Here is a 16,985-nt window from a genome sequence, read left to right on the forward strand (position 1 = left end):
CACTTACTGAGCAATTTTTCCTACCATAAAATGTGCTGTATGATTTCTTTCACTGGAAATTTTGGATTCTCAGTTGAGTCATGCCCTGGCCTCTTGTTTGGTAGTTGCCAGGGAAAGGTGACTCACTGAGAATCCTAATTTCCCAGTGAAAGAAATATGTCCCATTTTATGCAATTTTTAACTGGATGTAAATTTGAACTCCTATGTTATTTAAAAAAAAAAATCATTTAAAGCACAAAGTTGTCATGTAAATCCCAATGATCAAGAATCACTTAATTTCAAAGCTTGACTTGTCAAGTGACTTGGAAACTGATTTTTCTTTTGCCTCAAGGATATATTTTATTTGTTAAAATCCACTGGCCTCTGTCAGGATTAGTCTTGAATTATGCAAGTTTTGAACAGAGAGGACCTTAAAAATTCATCCCACGTGTTAACTGTGGCCTTTTGTACATCATGCCCCCAAAACCTGTCAGAAACAAAAAATCACCTGAGAACTCTAAAAACCATCTCCTCAGTCTCATTAAGAAACTTAAGGTGACGCACCTGGAAATGTGTTTCACAAGCACCAAGGTAGGTAGCTTTTATAACCAGGAAAGCTTGTTGCAAAACCAAGGTCCCTAGCCTTGGAGATAATTTTCCTGTGCAGGAGTGTAAACATATACTGCTCAGCATTCACCAAGAGCAGTAACATTGGCTGGGTAAGACTGAAGTTTAACAGAACTGAAAATTAAATCTTTGGGCCCTGGGTCTCAACCTCCACACAAGGGGCAACCTTAAGGACCAGATGACTTGTTTATGGGTGGTCTGTGCATTATGGGTTGTTTAGCAGCACCCCAGGCCTCTTCAGCCACTAGTACCCCTCACCCCCCCCAACTCCACCCCACCCGTGGACATCTGGATATTGTCAAGTGTCTTTTGGACTGGGAGACAAAGTATCTGGTTCTTTACTGGGCAGGAGGTTAGATATCTAGGCCGGCCTTAAGGTAGGTCAGACTATAAACCATCGACTTTTTAGAGCAAGTTTGTGATAAAATGTTAACGGTAAATTAAAAATTCAATGGCAAATGGGGAACTGAACGCTTCCCATCCGTACACTAGAAATATACTCCAGCTCACCGTACACTAGAAATATACTCCAGCTCATTTATTAGGCTTATCAGACACGAGAAGTCGAACAGGTCAACTCCTCCAGTCAAGTTACAAAACGGTGTCAAACCAAATTCTCACTCATGTATACCTAAGCTTTAAGGACCCCGTATATTAGGTAGGAATCATTGAGCATTGTCGACTGGTTACCAGCCGGAGTCGTCTCCACCTATAGGCACACTATTGAGCCATAGTAGAGTGCGGGGTTCAAACAGCCTAAAAAATCCTTCAGTCCCAAACCACAACCAGGTGAGCCTGGGCTTACCCGACCTGGCCCAAAGCTTTCCACCTCCCAAGTGTTTACAAGCACTTTCTCCGATAACTGAAGTGGCTCTGAAAAGAGCCTTTGGGGTAAAGCAGCTTCCTGTGGCGTTTCTCGCGCGCTTACTTCGAGCTGGTGTACTTGGTGACAGCCTTGGTGCCCTCGGACACAGCGTGCTTGGCCAACTCACCCGGCAGCAGCAGGCGCACGGCCGTCTGGATCTCGCGAGAGGTGATAGTCGAGCGCTTGTTGTAATGCGCCAGACGGGACGCCTCACCAGCAATACGTTCGAAAATGTCATTGACAAAGGAATTCATGATGCCCATAGCTTTGGACGAGATGCCAGTATCCGGATGAACCTGCTTCAGCACTTTGTAGACGTAAACAGAGTAGCTCTCCTTCCGGCTGCGTTTGCGCTTCTTTCCGTCCTTCTTCTGCACTTTCGTAACAGCTTTCTTGGAGCCCTTCTTAGGAGCAGGAGCAGATTTCGCTGGATCCGGCATCGTCCCACGAAGAAACACTCCACACTAAGAGAAACAACACCAACAACAGCCAGCTGAGTTGGTTCCGCGCTACTTATAGAGCCTGTATGCAAATGAAGACTCGCACAATACTGCATTTTGATTGGTTAACTTGCAACAGTGTCGTCATAGAGGTGGAGCCCATGTAAGTAAGATTCTGTCCGCGCTCCCTTAGTGGGCATTAGAACACAAGTCTTGTTAGCCAATCAAGACGTTCTATTTGACACAAACCAGTACATTATGTGAATAGTTTCAACTCGGAGGGTCTTTTCTGCTGTTGCTTTTCACTGCCAATGTAGACTTGTATACGGAAAAGATCTGAAGCGCCCGCTAAAGACAACTTTACTTTTGCATCGTTTTGCTGTATACTTTGTGGAAGTTTGCTTTGACTTTTGGAATAGCTCATCTCACTTTTAAAAAAACCTATTTCCCTGAAATTCTTCTCGTTTGCGTCGCTCGTATCATGCTACAAGTTAGATACTAGAACTCGGAATTATATCCTTCTTAAGCACAAACCAGCAAACAGCAAAAAGCTTCATAATTTTTTAAAAGAATCTTGCCTCTGCCCGCCGCGGGACCTTACATCTCCTGACTCAGCGCAATGTGTTAGAATACCGAACTACTTGGGAATAGGTTTTTTATCCAACCCCCGATTTAGTTCTAACTAGAGGCGAGTAAGATCCATTAATTACCATCCCAACAGTTAACTTTCAGTGTCAATATTATCTTTGCCCACGTTTTGGACTAAATATAAATAAAAAAGGACTGAGGAGTCCATCCTCTTGTCAATTTTTCAAGTTAGTAACAAGGTTGGTACCCTGTATTTTAAAATCAAACCAGCACATTTATCAGGCTTGGTTGGAACTACCTGGACGTTCCTGTCCGCTGTTACCTATACCCGTCAGGCACCGAAGTCCACAACCACCTGTCACCACAGACCCATCTGCCCACACCAGGGCCGAAAAGAAACTGACTTCAGCTAGAAAGCAGTACAGCTGCTCTTCAGAAAACGTGGGTGGCTCTGAAAAGAGCCTTTATATGGTCTGCTTAGAAACATGCCTTAAGCCCGCTCCCCGCGGATGCGGCGGGCCAGCTGGATGTCCTTGGGCATGATGGTGACGCGCTTGGCATGGATGGCACACAGGTTGGTATCTTCAAACAGCCCGACTAGGTAGGCTTCGCTCGCCTCCTGCAGCGCCATCACGGCCGAGCTCTGGAAACGCAGGTCGGTCTTGAAGTCCTGCGCGATCTCGCGCACCAGCCGCTGGAAGGGCAGCTTGCGGATCAGCAGCTCCGTGGATTTCTGGTACCGCCGGATCTCGCGCAGCGCCACCGTGCCCGGCCGGTAGCGGTGGGGCTTCTTGACGCCGCCCGTGGCCGGCGCGCTCTTGCGGGCCGCCTTGGTGGCCAGCTGCTTGCGCGGGGCCTTGCCACCGGTCGACTTACGGGCAGTCTGCTTGGTACGGGCCATGATGTCACCAGTTTTATTCCAAGAGTTCTAAGCAGTCTTATTTATAGACACAGCCTCGGTTTGATTGGGCCAGGAAAACCAGGAATTTCCAGAATTGTGATCTCATTGGCTAGAATTCAATCTTATTTTATAGGACTGAAGTTGTGGTAATCCTTTCTTCCCTTATTGCTCCCCTTTCCCCATACTTTTGTATAATCTTATTGATCACAGATGGAGTTATATTTTTTATACCTTTCCTTTAAATTGGTGTAATTTTTGCAGGCTTGCGATTTATGTTTTAAAAGATTCCTTAGAAATACAAGCATGCCCTCCCATGAGCTAGGTTTCAGTCTATATGTCCAGTCACGAGTTACTGTAACTCCTTTCCCATTACTAAGATTTATTTAGCGCCCGACACTGTTGAGCGCGTCATGGCTGAGGTTGAGCAAAACAATATGTAGGTGAAGGAACAAGAAGTTGAATTTAACGTTTACCTGACTTCGAAATCCGCCCAAGCCGTGTGCAGACCTGTCCCAACGTGCAGAGTGTAGCCTTTGCCCCCTGGCATGAGGTTCTCTCCTCCTCAAACCATCAATTGCCAACTATGTCCTGTAGACAAACGCTTCTAAGGAAGATAAGACCGGAAATACTAATTTGTCCTTTACAATGGTAAATAGATTCAAAGCAAATAAATTATTCGTTCACTACTGAGTTGATAGCCTGTGTCCTTCAATAAGGTGTTTTCTAATGCTTAAAAGTTTCATCTTTTCTATTGTTTATAAGAAAATTGAAGATCCTTTGGCCTTTTAGTTATTTCATGCTTTGAATTCTTGTTCAGAAAATTGTGTCATAAAACATTTATGTAAGGTTACCAGTGCTTAAAGTTGTAATAGTTAATATAAAACTTAAATGTATGCTTATTTTATTGAAAAAAACATTGCATCCAAACCTTATAAAAACTCAACCCTGAGAACAAAAGCAGGCCCAAATAGCTTAAAACTCATCTTGATGGTGTCAGTATGAACTATCGTCTTCCTGCTGAAGTCAAATAAGTGATTTTGAGAGGATTTCTTGAATACAAAACACAATGTAGAAATGTGTTCTCTTTATATCTTCAAGAGTCCCCCGCGGTGGGGTGGGGGGGCAGCCATCACCTGCTCTAAGGAGATCTGAAATGCCCTGCAGAAGTGTAACTGATATGAACAGCTGTTACCTCTTCCAATGGTGGTTTTGTAAGAATGCTTTACATAGATAGAGAACACTCCTCAGTATTTAAAAATTCTTCTGTATACACTATCTCATTTAATCACATCTCTGTGACGTAGATGTTATTTTCCTCATTTTATAGATAAAGAAACTGAGTCTCAGAGAAATTTGGCTTGTCCCAGATAAGTAACAAGGCCTGCATAACAAGCTAAAGCAAAAGAATGAGATTACAATGTATTTCCAGTTTCATTAGACTTGGGGTACATTTTAAAACATAAAAAATTTTCCTGTTGTGCAATCAAATACCTCAATGTTTCTCAAACTTCTCCACTGAACTATTCCAATCAGAAGAAGAAACTACCATGGGGTCTGGATGATAGCCCAAAGCAGCCCACAGACGTGTCACATTTCTTTGCAATGATTTTTGTTTTGTTTTGTTCTGACTTTTGTTTTTAATGTATGCATTCTTGGCCATGATATATGGAAGTATTTTTTAAGTAAGAAAAAGATTCTCAAGCTGCATATTCATATAGAATCTGGATTCTATATGAATATAATTTATTTTATAGGATTTATTTTACCTTTATAACATAGAGAATAAGAAAAATGTCAAGAGTCTTCCTCTGGCTTAATACAGAAATTGTATAAGAATTTCTACTTCTCAGAAAACAGATGCCAATTTAAATATTAATTCCAGGGCAACAAATCAAATACGATAATCAATCAGAATAGTAAACTTTTACGAGTTATAGGTAACACTTCTCAGAATATAACAATCTGTGATGTATGGTTGCTTTTGAAGTCACATTTAATAACAGAATCCAGATCCAAATTTGTTCACTTCCACTTGGTCTCCACATTGGATAATAGAGTGGTATTCCAGTGATATTTCTCAATATACCACTTTATCAGAAGCAAGTTCATAATGCAGAAGAACCGCTGCCGCTGTAGGGAAGAGGGAGTAGTTTTCTCCTAATATTTCTTTCCCCAGAAATAATAAAAATCTGCAGTTTCGAGACTAAGCACTGAAATTTCATCTTTTAGTACAGTGTGTGGGGGGGAGGGGGGGAAGAGGCATGAGCTTAAATTTTACCATAGGAAATAAGCAGGCAAAAGAAAATGTTAAGTGAATTATTAGGCTTGTAATGTTTTATATGTGTATGTGTTTGTTTTTAATACAAAAGTAATGGACTGAATTAAAATATATGTTCCAGGAAGACAGTTTGTGTTTAGTCTTTGACTTAAGTACCCCCAAGGGCATCAGGTACCACCAAGATGAGACTGAATCTTTGGTTTGTGGGTTGGTCAGGCCATATGCCCGATTCCCTTTCATCGTGAGTGGTCTGTAGCCCTGAACCAAATTGAGAAGCCATAAGATTTTGAGTTTCTTTCCTTACCCCATACTGAGATTAAACTCATTCCCTCAAAATCCTGTTCACCGGATAAAAACTCCCCGTTTTCTACCTGTGCTTAAGACTACTGCCTGTACTGTAGAGCCAACGGTGGTATAGGAGGGAAAAATTTTTTCTCAACCCTCTTAGGGTCCCTGGCTAGATCTGAAAATGAAACTGACAAAGTCAGATGAACACACTAATTTATGTAATATAAGTTTTACGTGACACAGGAACCTTTGTAAGGAAATGCAGATCCGAAAAAAACAAACCTGAATATTTTTATGCTAGGTTTAATGAAGAGTGGGCAGTCACAGAAAATGGACTGGTTAGGTACAATAACCTTGTAGAAGCCGCAAGACCTGTTTGTTAGGATTCTTCTGTGTGTCCCTTTGTCTTCAAAGAAAACAATGCTCCTTTCCTCCGGGTATAAGGAAGGTACCTTTCACAAGAGGCTTCTATGACCTGTTTCAGGGTAGAAGGTCCTGGGAAAGGCCACTTCAGCTTAAAATACTCCATATGCTAAGGTGCCATATTTTGGCGGAATGTGTCCTGAGCCCCATCAGTGGCAGAATATGCCACACCTAAAATATGGCATAAAGTTTATTTTCAGTGAAAGACACTTGAAAAATAGCATGTGCAAAGAGGTGGTCTGCTCTCCTCTTTCTTTCCTAAAAACAGGAAATCAAACCTCCATATGGAAGATGTCTTCTCTTTACAAGGAACAAAATAACATTCTCATCACTAAGGGTGGGAGTCAAAGCTGAGAGAAATCTGTACAAACTTTGTTAAACTAACCCTTATCTCCCTCGGCACTTTTCCCCCATTAATGCCCAAACGCAGCCCTGTTGTCTTGTTCCGTTTTCCTGATGTACTAGTCTTTGTGTGTCAGGAGCCATGGAAAATCGCCAGGCCCTGCCTGGGCGGAACTTCCCGGTCGCCAAGACAAAGCCCGCAAAGCCCGCGCGCGCCAAGCCAAAGCCCGCGCGCGCCAAGCCCAGAGCCTGCCCATTTCCTTGTACCTCATATAACACCGTCCTGTGCCTAGCCAATCAGCCCGCTACAAGTACCTCGCCGCCCGCCCCCATCCGACATAGCTGTATATAACCAACCACCACAATAAAATTTTTGAGGCTTGATCAGATCCCTGTCTTGCCTCCATTCTTCGCGTCTCCTGTCTCTCTTTTCATCCTCAACAGGTTTCTTCCCCTCGTCCCACGTTGTATCGTCCTGCCGGTCGGGACATTTTGGCGCCCAACGTGGGGCTCGAGGTACGAAGATTCTATGGGGACACCTACTCTGGAAGCCGCCGCGGCCCCCCCCCCCCCTGAGCCTTCACGGGTTGGCTTCTTTCGAGCCCACGTTGTCTCTACTCGTGGGACAAGACTCGAGGGCCTCCTCGGCGCGAGAGTGGCTTGTTTCGAGCCCGTAAGGGACAAGACTCGACAGCCCCCTCGGCAGTGAAAAGGCTCGCTTGGAGTTCACGAGGTATTTACCCGTGGGAGAAAACTCCGGAGTTGTCTGAAGTTGGAGTAGCCGCCCAGCGAAAGACGAGAGATTGGACATGGAATCCCTTGTACTGGTGCTCCTTGCACTCCTCGTCACCCCCGTTTACGGAGGGTTTGGACCCCCCGTAAGCCGCGATCAACTATACAAACAGCTCTATGGAAACCCATGTGACTGCCCGGGAGGCACAGTAAGTGACATACTCCTTCGTCCCTACACCGGCCAGCCGAGCCCGCAGGGACAACCCGACTTAGCCTACCTAGCACACACTGATTGCGGTCATAAGGTGGCCTACCTCGCCTTTGATCCTAGAGTAAAAGGGGGATTTGGATTAGGAATAAATAGACCAGAATGGACCTGTACTACCAAGCCTCGCATTATACCCCCCATTGCAGGACTACCACCGCCCTGCCCTAGCCAATGCGGCTATCAATCACAAATGCATTCTTCCTGCTATGCAACCACCCAAATTTGCACTGGCCCAAACAACAAAACTTATCTCACAGCCACGTTACTGAGACAAAAGTCCGCCTCATTCGGAGGCGATTGGGACTCCACCGCCCCCCTTAACTCTAACAAATATAGTCAGGCGGGCTGCGGTGGTACAGTTGGAGGACAAGTCTGCTGGCCAACTCGAATGCCTGTTCACGTTTCAGATGGCGGAGGGCCAAATGATATGCTAAAGGAGACTCTTGTCATTGAACACATTCAAAAAAATACTCCACCACCTATACCCCCCTTTGACTTACCACCCCTTGGCCCTCCCAAAATCTCGGGACGTCAATTTAGATACACAAGCTAACAACATTCTTGAATCCACCTTCTTGGCCTTAAATCACTCCAATCCCCTTCTTGCCCAAGACTGTTGGCTGTGCATGACTCTGGGCACCCCTATACCTACTGCAATTCCCTCAAATATTACAATAGATCTCCAAAATTCTAGTTGTCCGCGCCTCTCCCTTCCTCTTAGAATTCAACCTGTAGGCTTTAATACCTCCACCTGCTATCAGGGCTACTTTCAAAATAATTCTTTTGATGTTGATCTAGGGTTTGTCACCTTCACCAATTGTTCCAACATCATAACTGTTAATCACTCCTTATGTTCTAACCCTGGCCAAGTTTTCATATGCGGGAACAGTCTAGCCTACGCCATGTTACCCACAAACTGGACTGGACTTTGTGTCCCAGCTAGTCTCCTCCCTGATATCTCTATTATCCCAGGAGATGAACCTGTCCCCCTCCCTAGCCTAGATTTTGCCACCGGGCGCCATAAGCGTGCTATTGCAGCCATCCCCTTACTCGTGGGGCTAGGAATTACTGCTGGAATAGCCTCCGGTGCCACGGGAGTAGGTGTCGCAGTCCAATCATACAATAAACTATCACGCCAGCTAATAGATGATGTCCAAACACTCTCTGGGACCATCAATGATCTCCAAGATCAAATTGATTCTCTAGCTGAAGTGGTCTTACAAAACCGCCGAGGCCTAGACCTTCTCACTGCAGAACAGGGAGGAATCTGCTTAGCTTTACAGGAACGCTGCTGCTTCTACGCTAACAAGTCTGGGATCGTCCGAGACAAAATCAAAAAGCTCCAAGAAGACCTACTGAAAAGACGCAAAGAACTGTTCGAGCATCCACTTTGGACCGGTCTCAACGGACTTCTTCCCTACCTGCTCCCCATCCTTGGCCCCCTCCTATGTGTTCTCCTTTTAATAACCTTCGGGCCATGGGCTTTTAGGCGCGTTACTGACCTCATTAAACAACAGGTCGATGCTATTTTAGCAAAACCAATCCAAATCCACTACCAGCGGCTGGCAACTGGGGACGGCCTCGAAGAAGGCTATCTTGGCTTCCTCCCCACGGGGACGACATAATACTAAGGGTATGTCTACCCCCCCCACGAGTTGGGGAGGGGTATGGGCACCGATGTGAGTGCAAAGCATTTGCAAGGGAAGGGCTCGACTCATAACGATCGGCTCCCTTTAACTTCCCTGAGAACATGCCTGGTTTGCATAGAGGTTGGTATCAAAATTCTATTCACAGGCTCTACCTCTCCTCCACAAAAAGATACCCAGAGCCATCCAATAACGAGCTCCGCTCGCTGGAGGAACCAGGCCTCTGCTCCCTCACTCGGTCAAGGCCCACCTCCTTTAAAAAACAAAAAGGGAGGAGATGTCAGGAGCCATGGAAAATCGCCAGGCCCTGCCTGGGCGGAACTTCCCGGTCGCCAAGACAAAGCCCGCAAAGCCCGCGCGCGCCAAGCCCAGAGCCTGCCCATTTCCTTGTACCTCATATAACACCGTCCTGTGCCTAGCCAATCAGCCCGCTACAAGTACCTCGCCGCCCCCCCCCATCCGACATAGCTGTATATAACCAACCACCACAATAAAATTTTTGAGGCTTGATCAGATCCCTGTCTTGCCTCCATTCTTCGCGTCTCCTGTCTCTCTTTTCATCCTCAACAGGTTTCTTCCCCTCGTCCCACGTTGTATCGTCCTGCCGGTCGGGACATTTGTGCAATTCAGTATATAAGTGTTCAACTCTAACTGCTTCTTTGAGGCTTCCTTTCCTTATGATGGTTCCCATGGTAAGTAAAACTTACAGTGGAAAAATTTGTATGCTTTCTCCTGTTAATCTGTATTCTGTTAATTTAATTCTCGGGCATAGCCAAAATCCCTAAGAAGGTAAAATTTTGCCTCCCCTACAACAGCTAAGAGTTTGAGGGGGTGCAGAACATGCCACCCCAAAATATGCCACTTTAGTATATTGATTTTGAGCTGAAGTCAGTTGAGGAATGGCAGATGCAGGAACTGTCCCTGTTCCCTAAGAGCAGCTCATACACTTTCCCATTCGAGAAGTACCCTCCCAATACCAGGAAAAGAACATTCTTTTCACCACACACAGAGACGATGACAAAATGAATCTATACAAACCAAACTACTAAAATAACCATTTTCTTTCATGAATTTCCCCCATATATATTCCAGTCATTGTCCCGCAATTTGCTGTTCCTAGCCCAAGCCCTATAATTTATGGTTCTTTGTTTTAAAAGGTACGTATTACATGGTATATAAGCTTTGGGGCCTAACAGGCTCTTCAGGTCTTTATTTTCCTTATGAAGACTCCCGTGTACATATATAAACATTAAAATGTGTATGCTTTATTAATTTTGATCAGTCATGTCAGTTTAATTCTTAGGCCCAGGCAACTGAGTTCCTTTGGGGCGAATCTGTCTTTAAAGCAGATAAAGAGAGTTCAGAGAGCCTCTCCCCGCATTTGCTGTTTTTAACGTGCCTATGGCTCAAAATAATATACCAAAGCAGCATATTTTCGGGTGGCATATCTACTACCCTTCAACATCTATTGTGAATTCCAGGATGTTGTTTCAGACACGTGATGCATGGTGGCACCATTCAATGGACAGGGAAGGTGGGGGGAAAAGAATGAATCCTCTCAGCTCCCTTGAGACACACCTAGAGACTTTCAGTTTAAATATTCTGATTTTTGGAGACTTTGAGTTTTAAGTTTAAGATGATTAAAGAACCATGAGGATGGATCTACATGTCTGGAGTGTAGAAATCTGGATAAAGATTTGGGATTCATTAGCCTAGAGTCGTAGAGCCAAAGAAGAGAAGAAAGGCACATAAGATTTTTTAAAATAATAAACATTTCTCGGAAAAATACATAATTCTGATGTAGAAACCAGTCTCACGGATTGGCCTACAGAAAAGACCTTGGTCATGAACAATCTATCAGTAAAGACCCCCAATTTCACAGGGCAATTTCTGGTAATGACTCACAATTTGTAGCAGATGTCCCCTTGCGAAATCCAATTCAGTTAACTTGGAGTTCGATGTGAGGCCTCAACCGGGACACAACCTGGGGACTGAATCCTAGCTGAGAACAAGGGAGGATCTAGAAACGGAGTTAGATTGTTGTCTTCTTTCCGTATATATTGCTTTTCCAGCAGAGCTTTGTGACAGTGCGTTGGACTCACTGATAGCCATCAGATTTGATAGTATAGTGAGGCCAGTTTTCCTAGGATCTGATTTCTCCTGGGTGAGCTGCAATTCCAGGCCTCCTACCAAAACAGAACTAGACTCGCATTATGGCGACCTTCCCCTCCACCCTCCCTGCACATCCCAGGTGCCCCAACCTCTGGAGGTCGCCTCGTAAATCCATGAGTCTAACGATCCGAACTGCCTCGTTGCCCTTTTACGTAACCACGGTTCGGGAGCCTCGGTTCCTCCTGTCGGGATTAGGCCCGGCGCCGGGGCTCTGGTCGCCTTCCCGTCTCTGGACTCCATCTGCTCTTCTTCCGGTCTTCACCCCCGGGAAAGACCTTTCCCCTTGGCCTGCATCTGATGTCCGGGGGTGGGGTGAGCGCGCGGATGGGGAGACGGAGAGGAAAGGGGCCGGGAGCCTGACGCTGGGATCGGAATTCTCCTGGGACGTGGCAAATAGAGTCCGCTAGAGGGCGGCGCGGAGGCGAGATGAGGCCCCGCGGGGCGGGCGGGGACGCTCGGGACCGCTTCCCCCCCCCCCCCCGCGCTTGTGGTTTTCAATCCGGTCCGATGTTGCTGTATATCAGGGGCACAGCGGTCGTTCTCGGCCGTGTGGTTGTGTTTCCAGGACTTAGCGATCATGTCTGGGAGAGGCAAGGGCGGCAAAGGCTTAGGCAAGGGTGGCGCCAAGCGCCACCGTAAAGTGCTGAGAGACAACATCCAGGGTATCACCAAGCCCGCGATCCGGCGCCTCGCTCGGCGTGGAGGCGTCAAGCGCATCTCGGGCCTCATTTACGAGGAGACCCGCGGTGTGCTGAAGGTGTTCCTGGAGAACGTGATCCGGGACGCCGTCACCTACACGGAGCACGCCAAGCGCAAGACGGTCACCGCCATGGACGTGGTGTACGCCCTCAAGCGACAGGGACGCACCCTGTACGGCTTCGGAGGCTAGGCCGCCCGTGCAGGCTTAAAGAATGGCAATCCCAAAGGCCCTTTTTAGGGCCAACCACACAGTTCTCGGAGGAGCTGGGCATTTGCCTAATACGTGGTGGTGCCCTTTAGAGTTGTTTGTACCAGGCTTATTTATGGGAGGTAGTGATTACCAGGGAACTAACTCCTGAAGACGAAAGTCGCTCTACAATGGGTGCTTTTCGTCTACTTCCATTTTTGTTACTAGGAAATTGTGCCCCTGTTGGGACGAGGCCCAGGAGAGCAAGATAGCCTGACTCGGCCCCACACAAAAGTACTGGGTCTGCTTGTAACCCGTGCATGCGCAGACTGCTAACGCATTCCCCCCACCCCGCCTTGTCAGCCCTTATGTAATCAGCTGGCTGTAAGCCACTATTGTTTAGCATGTTGCAAAGCTGTCGTGGCTGCCCCAGCAAGGACGGATGTTGCTTCCTGCATCTCTATTGGCTGTCTCTAGAATATTTATTACTGGTATGAATCCTTTATGTACGGCTTTGTTGTCTTCTTTCGGCCTGAGTCCAAAACCCTGCCAGGAGCTGACCTGTGTTACAGCTCGATATTGAAGCAGTGTTTGGATTTGCTTCTTGGTACTATATTTGTGGTTGGTGGATGCAGCCATGGAAAGTAGAAATCAGCAAATGAAGGCAAAGTGGAGTAATCCTCACTGTAGTCTCGCTACATTTGCCTGAGCAAAGTCGGAAGACAATCGTAGGTTTCCAGTCCTGAGACTGGCAGTTCTGCCTCCCGATGGTTTTTAATTGAGCTTCATTTAACACCTACCAGTGGTGCAATGAGGGAGTGTGAGCCAGATAGTTCAGGGTCCATGTTGTATGGTGTAACAATATGCTTGCTCACTTGAAAAGGTGCAAGAGCACTTAGAAAATAAAATCCAATACACTTCAAACATCAAAGAAGTGTTGCTAGGTCAGAGATGAGCTCATTACTGTAGTTTTAAAAAGTTTGGCAAAGTTATCTGGCCACCGTGGAAAGTATACTTGGTTTCTTGTTTTTGGTATTTACTAAGGTCCCTCACAATGGTCTGAGTACCTTATTTTTCAATTTTTGGTTTTTGGTGCTACATTCAAGAAAGAATGTAGTCAAGGACCTAGGAGATACTGTCTTTCAGTGACAACATTGCAAAGATACAGATAACAGAGACAATTTAATATCATCCTATAATAGCTGAGCAAACTATATAATCTTAATATCTTGAAAGCCAGTCTTCAAGAAATAGATGTCAGGTATGTGACTTTTCCATTAGGGCCTATTGTGGCTTAGAATGAGAGGCCTACAGGAACATACCCACCATCAATACAGAAAGCACAACTTAATTCTTGACAAGGCAAAAGCAAATTATTCTATATCAGCATGGAAAAGAATACAGTAAGCCATTGTGTGCTACCTTTTGTAAATTGTCCTGATTTGGATTGAAATGTAGGTCCACACCTCTAATCCTTAAACCTAGTAAGTTGTGTGGTTACTACATTTGCAAGTAAAAGTTTTCTTCAGCATTCTAAGCTCTTAATTTTACAGCTAAATTTGGCTATATACTGTGTTTTCCCGAAAATAAGACCGGGTCTTATATTCAGTTGTGCCCCAAAAGATGCTTTAGGGCTTATGTTCAGGAGATGTCATCCTGAAAAATCATGCTAGGGTTTGTTTTCGGGTTAGGTCTTATTTTGGGGGAAACACGGTATATATGTACTTGAGAGAGAAAAAATTTATGTCAGCTCCCAAAAGAAAATCCGGCTCTTGCTTTATTGGTCTCCACACTTGGCTGCTCTCATTAGTACCAGTTGAAGGTGAACTAGGTTTTAAATCATGGGTGCTTAGTGATGGAAATGCCAGAATATCAAAGGATGTGACTGGCTGCCTAGGAGTTTATCATAATGGGGAAGCAAAATAATGCATAAAATACATACACACATATATGGCCGAACAGCACATGGTAGCACATACTGAGTATGGTAAGAAATGTAGGCAATAATTACTATAGGAATCCTAACGCTACGAAAGTCTGGCTGCTGGGAAACTGGGGAAAGCTTGACTATGAAGATGGGGCTTGTGTTAGGCTTTGAAGAAAAAGCATCCTGAGATATACAGTAAAGGGAAGGAGGAGGACCAGGAAAAGAGCGGCTAGAATAACATCTGTGAAGGTATCCAGGTGAGAAATCAGAGGATTCGCTGTTCGAGATGTTTCATTTTCCCTTTAAATTAAAATCTCACCTGCAATTAATGGAATTTCTATTGCAAATATCTCTGTGTGTGTTTTTGTTTTTTTTGTTTTAGCTTTAAAGGCAATGTAGATTGAATATACTGAGCTACTGTGGAGAAGGACATGTCAAAGGTTTGACGAGAGATCACAGAATAATGGGGGGGGGAACCTGTCCACTGTCTAAATTAGTGGTTCTCAAAAGTGGTCTCTAATGTAGGAGCAGCAGATCACCTGCGAACTTGTGACAAATGTAAAAACTTGGACCCGCCCCAGACCTATTGAATGATAAATTGTGGGCGTGAGACCTACCAATTTGTGGTTTAAGAAACCCCCCAGGTGGTTCTGATACACATTAAGGTTAGAGAACCACTGACCTAAGTATCGTCGGTCCTGCCCCAAGAACTTTAAAATTCTCCCACTATTTCTGGAGAAATTTTAAGCAGAGATTTACAAAACTAGAATTAGAAAAAGGGACATTAATACAGTATGTACATGACTTATTAATTCAAGAAACCCTGAATATGGAGAGTGGATGGTAAATAAGACAGGAAAAGTCTGGCTTCCTAAGCATATTGTATACTTCATTAGACAATATGCCAATAGTCCCACCCCTTATAGAAATGAAGTTTTATTATTAACTGGCTCATAAATAACATTAGAGCCCCAGGACTTAAACAATCTCTCTAGTGACTGAAAAATACATCAGCTGTCAGCAGAATAACCCCCAAACGTGACCACCTGTGCTCCCATAGGGGTCCGAGAGACTTACCCAGGGGAAGACTGGCAACTAGACTGCCCCATCCTGCCTAAAGCACCAGGGGGAGTTAAGTACCTACTAGTGTTCCCAGATACACTCACAAGATGGCCTGAGGCTTTCCCTTCCCCTGCAGACAGAACTGAAAAGGCAACTGAGGTAAGAAAGGCTCTACTTAAGGAAGGAATCCCACTGTTGGGCTTGCCCTGCTCCGTTCAGTTACAATGAGACAGCCTTCATTTCTAATGTTATAAAGGGAATCTACAAGACATTGGAAATACAATTGAAACTTCACTCTACTTGGTGACCATAGTATTCTGGAGAGACTGAAAGACCCCACAGGACACTAAAAATCACCCTTGCTAAACTACGTCACGAAACCCAGGAAAACTGGAGAAAACCCTTACCTATAGTCCTGCGGTAACCAGGGTTAGAACAGCTCCCGAAGGGAAACTAAAGCTTAGCCTATTTGACATGATGTATGGCAGGACCTTCCCGGACTCCGAAAGGGGCTACTTCTAGATGTGGGAGCAGAAGCAGCTATTGAGCATATTATAAGTTTAGGCCAAGTAATAACAACTTTTAATAGACACACAATTCAACCATTTCCCAGTCGTGTAGCTCTTTACCTGCACAAGCCCAGAGACTGGATGTACAGGAAGACATGGAAAACAGGGTCACCTCAGTTAAAACCTATTTGGGTTGGGCCTTACCAAATGCTGTTAACAGCCCCGTCCTCTTAAATTACAAGGCATCATCCCATGGATTCATCACATCCGGGAAAAACCAGCTGACATCCAGGAATACTGCTGAAACTTATTCCTGTGAACCCACCACAGATTTGAGGCTACTATTCCAGAAGATTAAAAGATAAGTAATCTAGTGCCATGAGACAGCACATAATTAATAATTGGAGTTGAAATACTAGCTATAACATTCTGCCCCTTGGTCACTGGAGAAATAAATCTTTTCTTATAATAGGTACAATATGGAGTATCTCTGGACTGACTGCCTTGGTGGGTGTCTCCCTTACAAGAGAACGATTGGTTACAATTACGGAAATTTATTAGAGAGCATGTTTTTCTGTTTGTTATTTTTTCTGATTAAAGGCTGCCCGACAGAGAAAAGGCTGGGAAACAGAGAAATTTCTGGGTGCTTTTAAAAAGGAGCAACTGGCCGGCCTAGAAAGTTGGGACGACACCTGGCTTTCTGGTTCTGACACTGCCTAGCTCATTCTGTCCTTTCCTCTGTTTCAGTCCTGGATGTCCCAGTAGCGCATTGCTGGGACCTGTGTCTATCCTATATGCTCCTTTGTCAAGATATATGAAAAGAAATCTATTAGCTCTCAGAGGCCTCTACGTTTCTAAGAGAAACCTCAGGACATTAGGCTTTAAAGAGGGAATTTGAAGGGAAAACGAGTTTATAAACTTTCTTTAGCCCAGCTTGCCTGTCCATGCAGCACTCCAGCAGCCAGACTCATTCCCCCACCTTTTCCTCCTCCGGTTTTTTCCTCCCAAAAGGGGGAGGTCGGGAGGTCCTTCCCTATGGCTGCCCTGACCAG

General features: G+C 45.1%; 3 protein-coding genes across 3 annotated transcripts; 1 reads left to right on the forward strand and 2 right to left on the reverse strand.

Annotated features, from left to right (window-relative positions):
* Positions 1-1,112: 1,112 nt before the first annotated feature.
* On the reverse strand, positions 1,113-2,981 carry H2BC18 (H2B clustered histone 18). The gene has a single exon (XM_074318764.2). It carries the CDS (start codon positions 1,909-1,911, stop codon positions 1,531-1,533), a length of 381 nt encoding a protein of 126 aa, XP_074174865.1. The 5' UTR covers positions 1,912-2,981; the 3' UTR covers positions 1,113-1,530.
* LOC109451551 (histone H3) lies at positions 1,797-3,861 on the reverse strand. The gene is made up of 2 exons (XM_074318763.2): positions 2,989-3,861; positions 1,797-1,935 (listed from the first exon to the last, which is right to left on the reverse strand). Exon 1 carries the CDS (start codon positions 3,398-3,400, stop codon positions 2,990-2,992), a length of 411 nt encoding a protein of 136 aa, XP_074174864.1. The 5' UTR covers positions 3,401-3,861; the 3' UTR covers positions 1,797-1,935; position 2,989.
* Positions 3,862-6,854: 2,993 nt separating this feature from the next.
* LOC141568530 (histone H4) lies at positions 6,855-12,549 on the forward strand. Its single transcript, XM_074318721.2, has one exon. The coding sequence runs from the start codon at positions 12,127-12,129 to the stop codon at positions 12,436-12,438; it is 312 nt and encodes a 103-aa protein (XP_074174822.1). The 5' UTR covers positions 6,855-12,126; the 3' UTR covers positions 12,439-12,549.
* The last annotated feature ends 4,436 nt before the right edge of the window (positions 12,550-16,985 follow it).

The sequence above is a fragment of the Rhinolophus sinicus genome, chromosome 7 (genome assembly GCF_057876585.1).
Source record: "Rhinolophus sinicus isolate RSI-liver-muscle chromosome 7, RSI-T2T, whole genome shotgun sequence".
NCBI classification, from domain to species: domain Eukaryota; kingdom Metazoa; phylum Chordata; class Mammalia; order Chiroptera; family Rhinolophidae; genus Rhinolophus; species Rhinolophus sinicus.

Coding starts and splice junctions, on each gene's coding strand:
- LOC109451551 (XM_074318763.2), bottom strand. CDS start 3,400: ATGGCCCGTACCAAGCAGACTGCCCGTAAGTCGACCGGTGGCAAGGCC.
- H2BC18 (XM_074318764.2), bottom strand. CDS start 1,911: ATGCCGGATCCAGCGAAATCTGCTCCTGCTCCTAAGAAGGGCTCCAAG.
- LOC141568530 (XM_074318721.2), top strand. CDS start 12,127: ATGTCTGGGAGAGGCAAGGGCGGCAAAGGCTTAGGCAAGGGTGGCGCC.